Genomic DNA, 11,973 nt, shown 5'->3' on the forward strand with positions numbered 1-11,973 from the left:
CTGAACCAACGATTACCCTTGATTGTCAAAGACGGAAGTGAGTATTTAATGTAAAATTGAGGTTATAAATATTCATCTTGAAAACCTAAGGACCAAGTTGGAAGAGAGGAAAAAAAATCAAATTTTGAAGGTAAAATTGTAACATTCTCAAACCTAAGAACTAAATTAAAATGAAAGGTAAATTTTAAAAATAAAAATAAAAGTACATTTTAAAATTTAAGCACCACAATTTAAACTTTTGGACAAAGAAGTTTTTTCTCTCTTGTTTTGATGAGCTGCAAATGCAACAAAGCAGCTCAGCAGAAACCACACTCAACAATCATTCCCCACGCCTCCGTAATCAATAAACTTTAAAAAGCATCCAAAAGGAACAAAACAATATTTGCTGTTTCCAGTTTCATCATTGGAAGAATATATATGCGTACATACACGCATTTTAGCTATATTACAATCAACAGTTATATTTCAACGAACGTACTTGTTAGGGTTATGTTTATTTTTTCACCAAAAAAAAAAAAAAAAAAGTTAGGATTATGTAGGCTAATTAAATGCAACCATATTATTTAGTTGTGAGGATATTATATAAAGTTTAATTATCAAATAACCATGACCTAATTTGAAGCCTAATTTTGATCAAAATCTGATTAAGTTTGAGTCAAGATGTGTTGTAACTTGTAATGTGAAGGGATATGTTATGGTCTCCATTCTAGCTCATATATATTTTGTTTTATCTCATTTTTCATTTATTTTTTTAGGCAAGTCTAGAGCATAAATAAGACTCCTTATTCGGGGCATCCGTATATAAATTTATGCTAGTATGGATTAAGGCACAAAACAGTATCTCCTCCCTATAAAATAAATATCTAAAATGAGCATGACAGACCAAAAACCAAACCGACCGAACCAAAGTCCGTCGGGCAAGATAGAAGCAACGTCATTCGGTTCGATTCATATGGGAAACAAAAAAACTGACAATCAGTCCATCGAAAATTTTGGATTGATCGAAACCCGACCGATATATTAAAAACTACTGAATATATATAATTTTAAAAATAAAGCTGCCATTTCCGATCAACCAACCACCTGCCCGACCAATGATCACCCGTAGTCAATTTCAACCTCATTTAATGTTAAGCATTTCCACCATCCCAAAAGGTAGTGAGTTTGACAGGTTAAAGCAGTTCTAAAATTTAGATGGAAAATTTTACCTAAAAAGGGGGAGAAAAACATTTATATGGAAATTTATGTCAATTGTATTAGTAGTAGTAGGTTGCAGGGAATTTAATTTGTTGATAATGGAGAAAGAGGATAACAGATACATCCTTAGAAGTTGAAATAGTAAAATTATAACATTTTTGTATTTTTTTTAAATATTTTGAATTTGAAGTTTTAAAATTTAGAATTACATCCAAAAGAGATAAAAACCTTCATAAATTTAGAGTTGCATCTTCTAAACGATTTCATTTTCTCAAATTAAAATAATATAATATAACATATTACAATAAATAATTCTACAAAATTTATAACCAAAAACATATTTTATACTAAAAGAATGTCATAAATGAACTAAAAATAGTTGAGTTCCCTACGACCTTTTTTTTTATATAGTTTATAAATATATTATATTAGCAAACACATTTTGACACCTAATTAAATTGGAAACCAATATGATAACAAGAAATATAACTCTTTTGCCAGAAACTTTAATCAACAATAATAAACAATATATAGTTATCATGAACCAACCAGCTACACAGAAACTAGAATATTAAGACTTCAAAATGAATAATATGAAAAAGTCAGAAAATCTACAAGCTTCCTTAACTACCAAAGCAATTGAAGTAATATCAGCCTACAGCAAAAATTCTAACAAGCAAACATTCTCGAGTGTAGATGATAAATTATTCTCCCTCTCCCCAAACAACAAAAGCAGTTAAAACTGGACGTGCCAAGATGATTATTGATCCTAATAAACCCCTAATTGGCAGAATAAAATAGAAGGGTAGAAGGAAATTACAAATCTAACCTTGAAACAACTATTAAATAACAACAGCAACATCTTTGTCAGCCCTGCGCCAGGCTATTCAACGTTGCTGACCATTGTGAACATACACACCTATTTGTGATCCTTGAGCACCACAGCTGCAACACTTCTTAATGATTCTGTGGCCTTCAGCAAATCAGATTCAGAATGGCCAGCAGACACCATCAACCTGATTCCTACTGGCAAACGGCATTTGTCGAGTGTCGATCTTTTAGAAGTCACAACAAATACAGAGAATTCCTTGAGGGCCTGGAAACAAATACACATGTTCAGAATATATAATGAAAACTGTCTTGACTAAGTTAGAGATAAGATTACTTACATGTTCAGCAATGTTTTCAAGGAGTTCTAGGTCATTTTGTATCGAACCCGTAGATTTATCTAACATGAGAAAGACAATGGGTGATTCTTGATCGCTTACTAGTTTAAGTCCCGGTACATCTGACAATCCTGCATTATCCCATGAATTTTGAAATAAATAAGCATAATGTCATCCAAAATTTGGAAAAGAAAGAAAGGCTGTAATTTAGGTAGCATGCAAAGCATAGGCATATCCGATCACAGTAGCAGCTAGACCGATATCCAATATTATGCAATGTAAAATATTCTGAATAGTGAAGGGAGAACATAAGAACCTTAAATCCCCTTTAGTTACTATTTGGCTTTCTATTGTTTTCTTTGTTTTGTTGTCTACATTTGAGAAGTGTTTTCAAAATCCAAGGTAAGTTTTAAAAACTTGTTTTTGGTTTTAGAAATTGGATAAGAATTCAAATATTGACTTAGAGGGAAGATGAAATCCAATTTAAGAAATTTCACATAACAATGAGGACTTGAAATTTAATACTTTTGTATCAATGATCCTATCTTAATCATCAAAGAAATGCGTAAATAATAACTTAGAAATCCTATATTAAATATAGATAAATTAAGCTCTAAGTCTTTAACACACAATTAGAATGAGATCAGAACATACCTTGCCATAAAATAGCTATGTTTTTTTTCAGCTTTGTTAATAGAATGGGATTTTCCTCTATAAGATCTATGGCAGTAATGGCAGCACTGGCCAGATATGGGGGCAATGAAGCAGAAAAAACATAACCCGAACTGCTCAGACGCTGCGCAATTAAATAAGAAAAACTTAGCAGTTTGAAAGAATGGTAGCTGCAACCAAACTATAAAAATTAAAATATTTAGAGCAAGCACTGAATGTTATTGATCCATTTACAAAATAAGGTAAATGAAAAGAAACAGGACGGAGAGGGAAAATGAATCTATTTTTGTACTATTAATTGATGGTACCTGGTGATCAATGACTCTAGCACTTCCTGTGCAGAATCCTCCTTCTGTAGCCAATGCATGCCCCATTGCAGCAGTTACTATATCTATCTTATCCACCTGCAACATGAAATCATCATCAAGAATATAATTCCAATAGCGGGCAAACCTAAAATTTTTGTTAATAAACATACAGAAACCCCACAGTGTTCTGTGAGACCTCTTCCAGTACAGCCAAGTACGCCAAAGGAGTTGCTTTCATCCAATAAAACACGAAATCGATACTGCTCCTTCAATTTGATGATCTCATCCAATGGTGCAATTTTACCAGAATTCTACAAAATTAAAAGTAAAATATCAGAAAAAATCGTTCAAGTAGATTTTAATATATGATAAATTAAACATAGTGTGTGTGAGAGAGAGAGAGAGCATAAAAGCTCTAAAAGCCAGTCCCTCTGTTACAACCCATTTTCACCTGTTAAATTATATGCAGTTAAACTAAAAGACGGATGGGTGCCCCAGGAAAATTCTTTGAATTATATGAAGATCGCTATCTTCACATTGAAGATCTATGTAAGATAACTTCACATTAATACTCTAAACACGACATCCAAAATGGAAGTGTTGAACAACCTGGTACACTGCTTCAACCACAATATAGCGTCGTAGTTTCTTAGCCCTTTCATTTCCAGCAGTAATTTTCTCAAGAGTATCTCTCAAGGATTTCATATCGTTGTGCTTGAAATATACAATTGTGCTCCTGGATAGATATAGCCCATTTTGTATTCCCCAATGAACACCCTCATCCCTGGCAAAAGAAAGAAGTGTGGCTTTACTCTTTAACCTAGAGTCCCATACTACTGCAATTGGTATTTACGCCCACTATAGCATTAGATAACAGAAGAGAAATAACAAAATAATTGGGCCCAACCCAGTCTGCTAAACAGCTATCAAGACCAAACCCAAACAATGAAATACGAGCATTCTATGCCATCATAATACATGGCTCCTGAAGGCAACACTGTGATATAGGAATGAACTCATAAGTCGTACCAATTAGACTCTTAAGGGAAAACACTACTCAGAAAGGGAAGGGAGAAAATGGACAAAAAGCTTTCTAATAGCCTTATTCCATACTCATCCAAATTAAGTATAAAAAAATCATTGAACTTGAGATAGAGCTTAGGAAAATATCTTTTTTTTTTTCAAACTATAGAAAAACACTAAACATGTTCATCTTCTGCCCAGAAGAATACAGAAAAGCGAAAAGGTATTAATGGTTAATTTTATTTGAGTTACCTGAAAGTTTAAGTGTACTGATGTTTTAAAACAAACTATATCATATGATAAAGGTGACCAAATAACAATCATAAATTATAGCATAAGACAAATGACCAATTACCTAATAAAAACAACATATAATAACATTAAAAGAAACTAAAAAAATTAAGCAATAATGTTCTTTAATAATAATTCGGCAGTTATCGTACTCACACTACAATGACATCCCCTCTTTTACAAAAGGCCGGAATTGCACTAAACATAGTAGAAAGTCCATAAGAATACAGAATTGAGTCTGGAGTTCCCAAAAATTTTGCTATCCTGGCCTCACAATCAAGGTGTACATCTGTAAACAGTTAAAAAAGACAAGTCATGTACTGCTAACTGCCCCAAAACTCAGTTTTAATTCAATTGCCCAAACTTACCAATTGTCCCATAAAACCCACGAGGACCACATGAACCAACCCCATATTTCTCCAATGCATGGGTACATGATTCCTGACAAAAAAGATTACTGTAACTGACTCTAAAATGCAAAGAATCTGTACACACTCTAATTACTAATTGGAAATTTCTCACGTACAAGTAACTTCTCGTGGCCTATCAATCCAAGAAAATTTGCAGAAGCAAAATTCACTACTTCTTTTCCATTGATAATTGAATGTGGTCCAGCAGAACTGGATAAAATGAATTGGTAAGTAAAACAAGGGAGCAAACTACTGAGAATATAAATAAGAAATTAAAATAGCTTATCATCAATCAAGAGTTAGAAGTTGGCATAAACTAATCACATGGACAGGTTAAATTTGAATACACTGAAAGACAGTAAATTACAAAAATTCAATAATTAAAAAGAATTATTGCACAAGAGTTAAGAGTTTACATGCACTAAAGATGAAAGCACTTCAAATGGGGAATTTGAGTAAGAAATAGTAAATTGAAAAAGTCCCTGCAAAATAATTTGCAGCCAAAATTGAAAGTTTAATTACCTTTCCAGCACTGGCGGTTCACTCTCCATCTCTTCTGTGAGAGATGGAATAAGGGGTTCAGGAACCCATTCATCACATAACTCATCTATTTCCTACAAGGATCAAACATACTCTTGAGCAAAATCATGCAAGGATCAACTAATAACTTGATTGTTTATAAGACAACAAAATTACTAATGATGGATTAAAAGAAGGCTAAATTTTTAATTATTCAAATTTTATATATCATTATCTATACATGCTCCTCTTGAACTCCAATCTCAGATCCACCACTGCCTGCCTGCCTAACATCTATTCTTTACCAGACAAGATCAGCTGTCATCCAGCTACTTTACTCAAACTAGCCTAAAGTAGTCATCTCAGAGTAACTATTAACATTTGAAAATAAGAATGACAAAAACAATCTTAAATCAAAACAGGTGAAAAACCTTCTTTGTTAGGGGCCGCTTGGGAGGCTTGTAACTCTTCTGGGAAAGCAGGAAAAGTATGACCACCAAAAGGAGAACCTCCACAAACAAATGTCCTTCAAGAAAAAGGTAAGAAACGAATAACTCACCTAGCAGCTGAAACATAAAAAAACGAATATAAACCAAATCCCTTGCAGAGATAATAATGATACCTCCAATATGCACACCAAAGATAACTGCTCGAGCAGAAGGAGCATCAAGAATCAAGGTTACCCAGTCTAACGTAGATTTCACTATACTTGAAAACATCGATTCCATTATAATCCCCGCCTGAATCTAGCTTGTGAATAACAATTTGAACATCAATTGGAAGTCTACACTTGATTCATGCTTTACAGCCGAGAGACCATAATTTTTACAATCCTGTATTGTCCATTTTTCCGTGTCAACACCATTAAATGATCATTGAAAAAAGCGAACCTTGTTAGAAAAGCACCAGTGAAAACTTCTGGAAAAGATTACTTAAAAGGTGAACATCAAAAGTTTATATGGTCCGGAGAAATGGGCTAAGGAGTGAATAAATTTCATTATACTGGTTGGAATCATAAGAATAAGAAACTTATACCCCAAAAGCAATGAGAAACCCAGTCCTCGCGAATCAAATAGCCGAAAATTCTGCATGGTATGGTATTGATTGAATCAATCGCACATCACTAAATTTCAAACTGAATTAGTAGCATGAAGACTAAGATGGCTAGCCGATCTAAAATCTGAGTGAGCCTAGGGTTACCTGAAACCAGCTCAAATCTTGCACCGCCGTATAAACATGAAGAAGATGCCCGAGGAAATGGAAAGTGAAAGCGATTGAGGAGAAGAGAAATGATGAAATTACCTGATAATTTTGGAGAAAAGGGCAGCATGGAGCGACGGATGCAAAGGGCGGATGTGGATTTTTCTCTCGGTTTACCTTTCACTCGTCGAAGATTTGGAAAACTAAAAACGAGAGAATGGGTCAAATCTGGAGAATGCAAGAAATTAAAAATAAATAAAATTATTATAATAAAATAAAAGAATCACCTTCGCTTTTATATTGTTTATTCGCTTATCCCGCGCAAATGACATGGCCCTGTGGCATCAGAGCAGTAGCCCAGTAGCCACATCATCGTCATTTCAATATTTATTACAAAAATTAAAATGCAAGTTCATTAGTTAACTTTTACCTTTGTGTCTATTGTCAAAATAAACGTACTTTAATTGGCAATGGCAGATTGAGTTCAAAGATCTTTTGGACCAGTCTGAAAATTCTAGTTTGTCAAGTTGGCTATCCAAATGATTCAAAATGGGACTTCCAACCCTACCCAATCTTTATAATTTCGGGTTGGTTTTGGTTGAGTTGTCGAGTTATTTACTTTTTTTTCTTTTCTTTTGTAGTACATTTTTTATTAACTTAAAATACTGCAGATCTTTAATGTCGATTTTAAACCGACATTAAAGATGAGCTATAATGTCGGTTTAAATTTTCATTTTTTTGTTTTCCTCCTTCAATTTTTTGCTACCCTCTCAAAATTTAGGGTTTGGTTATATATAGGAAAACGAAAAGAAAGAGAACTTCAACTCTAGACGTACGACTCCCTTCTCCCTCGCGAGTTCTCTCACCTACGACTCTCGCTGTTTTCATCTCCCTCGGCTGCACAAGCGCCGTCGACCACATCTACGCCACCACCTTCATCGATCATATGCAGGTCTTCGTTCGTCATTGCCATCGATTACAGTAGATTTTAGTGGGTATTTTCCTCTCTCCTTCATGAATTACCTCACCCACGCTTGTGTTCATATGGAACTTATTTGCTCACCTTCATTGCTCGTACACCTCCCATCCGCACCTTCAAACACTGTGGATTGTCAATCATCGCCTACCTCGAACAATAGATTTTTGTTTTTCTCTCCCTCTCTCAGCTTTTCTCTCTCTCTCTCTCTCTTAAATCTCCCTCACTACCGCACAGATCTATGGATATGTGGTTGCACTGTTCTTTGAGTTGCCACTGACTCTATTGTGGGTGAGAGTTTAGTGAGTTTCTCTTTGATTTTTTTTGTTTTCTCTTGAATACCTACTAAGATTTTGGCCTAATCTTGAACTACCTATTATGTATGGATTATAGATTTGAGGTATAGAAGAATTTTGAGTTTGGAAGCAAACTATTCTACAGTATTAAAAGATTGTTTTAGGTATTTTTGACAAGTTCTTAATATTTTATAAGCTTTTTGGATTCTTTATTAAGGCTGGAAATTGGGTAATGACCCTTAAATATTGTGTTTGGATACACTTGATTGGAGTTCTGTCCTTTCACTAGAAGAAATCATTAGGTACCATCCAACACCTCAGAGCTCCAATTACTGCAAGTGTTGATCTCTTTTTCTATAGAGTTTTGGCTTAATATATTTTGCCTTGTATGTGTTTAATGTAGCTTTGTGTGTATAGGTATTGTGAACGCCTATAGTTGGAGACCATAGAAATTGGAAATCATTTCATTCTAATTCCCACAAGAATCAAGGAAAGAAACAATTCTCCCTTTTGGTATTGACTTTGAAAGTGGAAGTATTGCAAAAAATAACCCTCAACTACACTTCATTGTAAGCAACTGACTTTACCAAATGTTTCTTTTACATTGTTTAATGAATCTAAAGAAAGCCTTGTACAATTGTAGCTCCTCTATTAGGAAAAACAAGTTTTCTTTTAATTTATTTATTTAGTGCAAATGAACTATTTGATTGTGGTTTTTTATAATGTTTTGTTCAAAATTCTATACAGCATGTTGTATCTAGTTTTTAGATTGTGCTAAGCTCAAAGTTCTAGTCACTTATGCAAAGTTAAAGAATCTTTTGTTGTTCCCTTTCTTGTTTTTCATCATTTTTGCTTATACTACTTGTTCATTTGTAGGTATTGTGATTGTTTCGCCGCTGGGATTATTGTCCTGAGTCTTGTTCTTGTCAAATGTGCTTTAGCAACCCTGAGGATGTAAATTTAATTTTCCAGACCTTTCTATAATAATAGTTTTTCTATCTATTTTTCCTTCATGTCCAAGAAAGCACTCCATATTTCATCTATTGTTCTTGTAGGTTCTTGAATATATGTACTATAAGAGTTTTATAGGGGAATGAGAATAATCAAAATGCTTGACATTGTAAGCCTCTATTTTGTTTGTTTATTTGTTGAGAGGGAGAATGCTTTGGCATTATAAGAATTTAAGAGAATTGTGCTTGTTTCAAGAAAACTCCTGCTTCCTTAGTTATACTCCTACGAGTTTAGGTTTAGTTCATATTAATTGAAGTTGTCTCACATTTGTATTCTCTCAATCTCTTCCTCTACCATAACATAATGTATATTGAAACTCTCCTTGTAGGTTGGTCTTGAAATTCAAAAGAAGGTAGTTTGGTTATCCATTATATCATCTCCCTCACTTCCATAATCTATTAATTTCAAAAGAAGGTAATTTGGTTATCCATTATGCTATCAGCAAAAAAGTTTATATTCATTTTATTGGATATTTAATGTTGATAGGACCATTTGCTTTTCTACTTGAATGTCTTTTCATTAAGAGTATATGCTTGTGATATGACATGTTTTTGGATGTTTTCCCTGTTAGTTGATTCTACTGTAGGAAAATAGTACTCGTTTATAGTTGGGTCTAGAGGGCGTTGGACTAGCGTAGTTGGCTAGAGAAGAGTTCTTAAAGGTGCTTTTCTGCTTGAATGTCTCTTTGATCTTGTTTTCTATCCCTAAGAAGGCTCCAAATTTTACATTGGACATGTTCTGTGACCTCTGTTATTCAATATTTAGTCTTTTTTTTTTTTTCAATTGTCTTACTCAATTCTCCTTATATTGTCTCTGAAATCAATCGTGAAATAGGCGCGCGAGAAAAAGCCATGAGAAAGTGTCCTCCGTGTTGAGTTTTCAAATGCTATAAGATATATAAATAAAAGTTTATCTGTAGAAAACCGTTTAAGATTTCTCCTCTGGGATTTGAACAAACATGTGAAAAGGTATTATATCCATTATGTACTTGGCAGCAGCGATATTCTATTGAAATTGTTTAATTTCATGTGAATGTGATATGATTTTTTTCGAACTATTTTCTTCAGCAAAGCTTCCAACATTTTGATGCAACTTGGAAGGGTTGCTACATATGTGTTGAATTTAACTGGGATCTTCTATTGTCAAATAGCATGCAATTTAAGCTCAAAAGAGTTGTTAAGTTGGACCTATTTAAGTAAGTTTTACAGATAGTTATTTATTAGCAGGTGCATGAAATTTGTTCCCTCGTACATGCCTATTTTGATGTAAGAATGGTACTAGGTTGTTACCCCAATTTCAAAACTCAATTTAGGAGTTGTCAACTAAAATTTCAAAATAATTACGGTTTGAATTAATTTCTTTAACTTTGATAAGTGAATCACTCTAAATTCCTAGACTTTCTTTTTAGCATTATTGATTCATCGTTCGCATATGTTAAATTGAGATAAGAATTAAACTATTTCAGAGTAAGGTTCTTTTGGAAATTAGTTGAATTAGAATTTTTGAGCTAACTCATTTGAACAATAATGAAATGATTTTGAGTGAAGTTTTTCATTTTGTTAGGTTCAAATTTGACGTGTAAGGCTAAATTTTGATTCTTGGGGATTTGAAAGGAAGATAGGAAGATTGCATTGGACATGTTTTAAGAAGGTTAACAAGTGGAGAAGATGCACCCAAAACAAAAAGGACTTCATAACAACATTAATAACAAATACAAGGTAATATTTATAAAATTCTTATCTTAAAAGTCTATTTGTTCTAAACTTTGGATTAGATTCAATGTTGGAATGATATGACTATCCTCTTTCGTATTCAGTATTTGGTGTGCTTTTTACTTTTTAGTTATATGGATAATGTAAAACTTTTTAGTTGGAGATGTTAATTTCCTCCTTTCCTCTTTCATATGCTTATGCTTATGTTTTGACATATTTTGGATTTTTATTATGTGATTCGAGTTTTTATGTGGTTGTTTATAACAGAACATGATATCTTGGCCTTTGCAAATTCCCATGAATACTCGAAATCATAAATTCTCATGTTGTCTTTCCATAGCTTCCTAGCTTGAATTTCATAAATTCTTTGTGTGGGGTAATTGAATTCTTATTATATGTTGTTTGCCTATTTTTCTCTACCTGCAGGAAGTCATGCTTTCGATTTGGATCAACTCTGTGGTGGATGGTGGAGAGAACATAATGAATGAGCAATTAAAAGACTATTTGGAAAACACTATATAATGGCAACAAGTGTGTATGTGCTTTTTTTTTTTTTTGGGGGGGGGGGGGGGGGATGTATAAAAAAAGAGCGAGAACTTACTTTGTTGATTACCTTGGTTTTAGAGTTAAATTATCATCCGATTCCTCTTTTGTGACCTATTATTATGGATTTGTGAAAGCAATTAAGAATTTATCTTGTGCATAGACAGGTTGATTACCTTGGTTTTAGGGACATGTCGTTTTTAACTTTTTGACCAACATTAAAAATGGATTGGACAATAATTATATTGAATATATGGACAATAATTGAAAAAAACGGATAATAATTGAAAAAATGGACAATAATTTTGGGCTTTTCAATGTCGGTTTAAAATCGACATTAAAGGTTTTAAACCGACATTAAAGCCCATAATTCTTGTAGTGTTTGCATTCTCGTTTGTACTTAATTTTGTTGTTATAGGGTAGTTTTGTCATTTATTAATTAGTATTTTCTATTATATAAGTTCGTTTTACTATTTTTTTTTAATTTTGATTTTTTTTTCATTTTTCTAAATGAAAATTTAAATTTTGTTTCTCTTGTCAGTCCTAAAAAAATTCGACCTAATTGGGTAGTCTAGATTGTTTAGTTGTCGGATCATTTAAACATTTCAGAGGTTTGATTATCTCCCCCCTGTATTGTTTTAAAACTAAA

General features: G+C 33.1%; 1 protein-coding gene across 2 annotated transcripts; it reads right to left on the reverse strand.

The window, feature by feature from the left end:
- Positions 1–1,750: 1,750 nt before the first annotated feature.
- LOC120076838 (long chain base biosynthesis protein 1) lies at positions 1,751–7,044 on the reverse strand. Of its 2 annotated transcripts, none has more exons than XM_039030780.1 (14): positions 6,889–7,044; positions 6,622–6,671; positions 6,209–6,419; positions 6,018–6,112; positions 5,590–5,681; positions 5,184–5,277; positions 5,026–5,098; positions 4,814–4,946; positions 3,953–4,127; positions 3,514–3,654; positions 3,344–3,439; positions 3,018–3,159; positions 2,367–2,494; positions 1,751–2,293 (listed from the first exon to the last, which is right to left on the reverse strand). In XM_039030780.1, the coding sequence occupies exons 3-14, from the start codon at positions 6,312–6,314 to the stop codon at positions 2,117–2,119; spliced, it is 1,452 nt and encodes a 483-aa protein (XP_038886708.1). In that variant the 5' UTR covers positions 6,315–6,419; positions 6,622–6,671; positions 6,889–7,044; the 3' UTR covers positions 1,751–2,116. The 2 variants fall into 2 exon arrangements, with proteins under 2 accessions (XP_038886708.1, XP_038886709.1); XM_039030781.1 differs by having other exon boundaries at positions 6,787–6,934.
- Between the last annotated feature and the right edge of the window lie 4,929 nt (positions 7,045–11,973).

Source organism: Benincasa hispida, chromosome 4 (genome assembly GCF_009727055.1).
Source record: "Benincasa hispida cultivar B227 chromosome 4, ASM972705v1, whole genome shotgun sequence".
Lineage (NCBI taxonomy): Eukaryota > Viridiplantae > Streptophyta > Magnoliopsida > Cucurbitales > Cucurbitaceae > Benincasa > Benincasa hispida.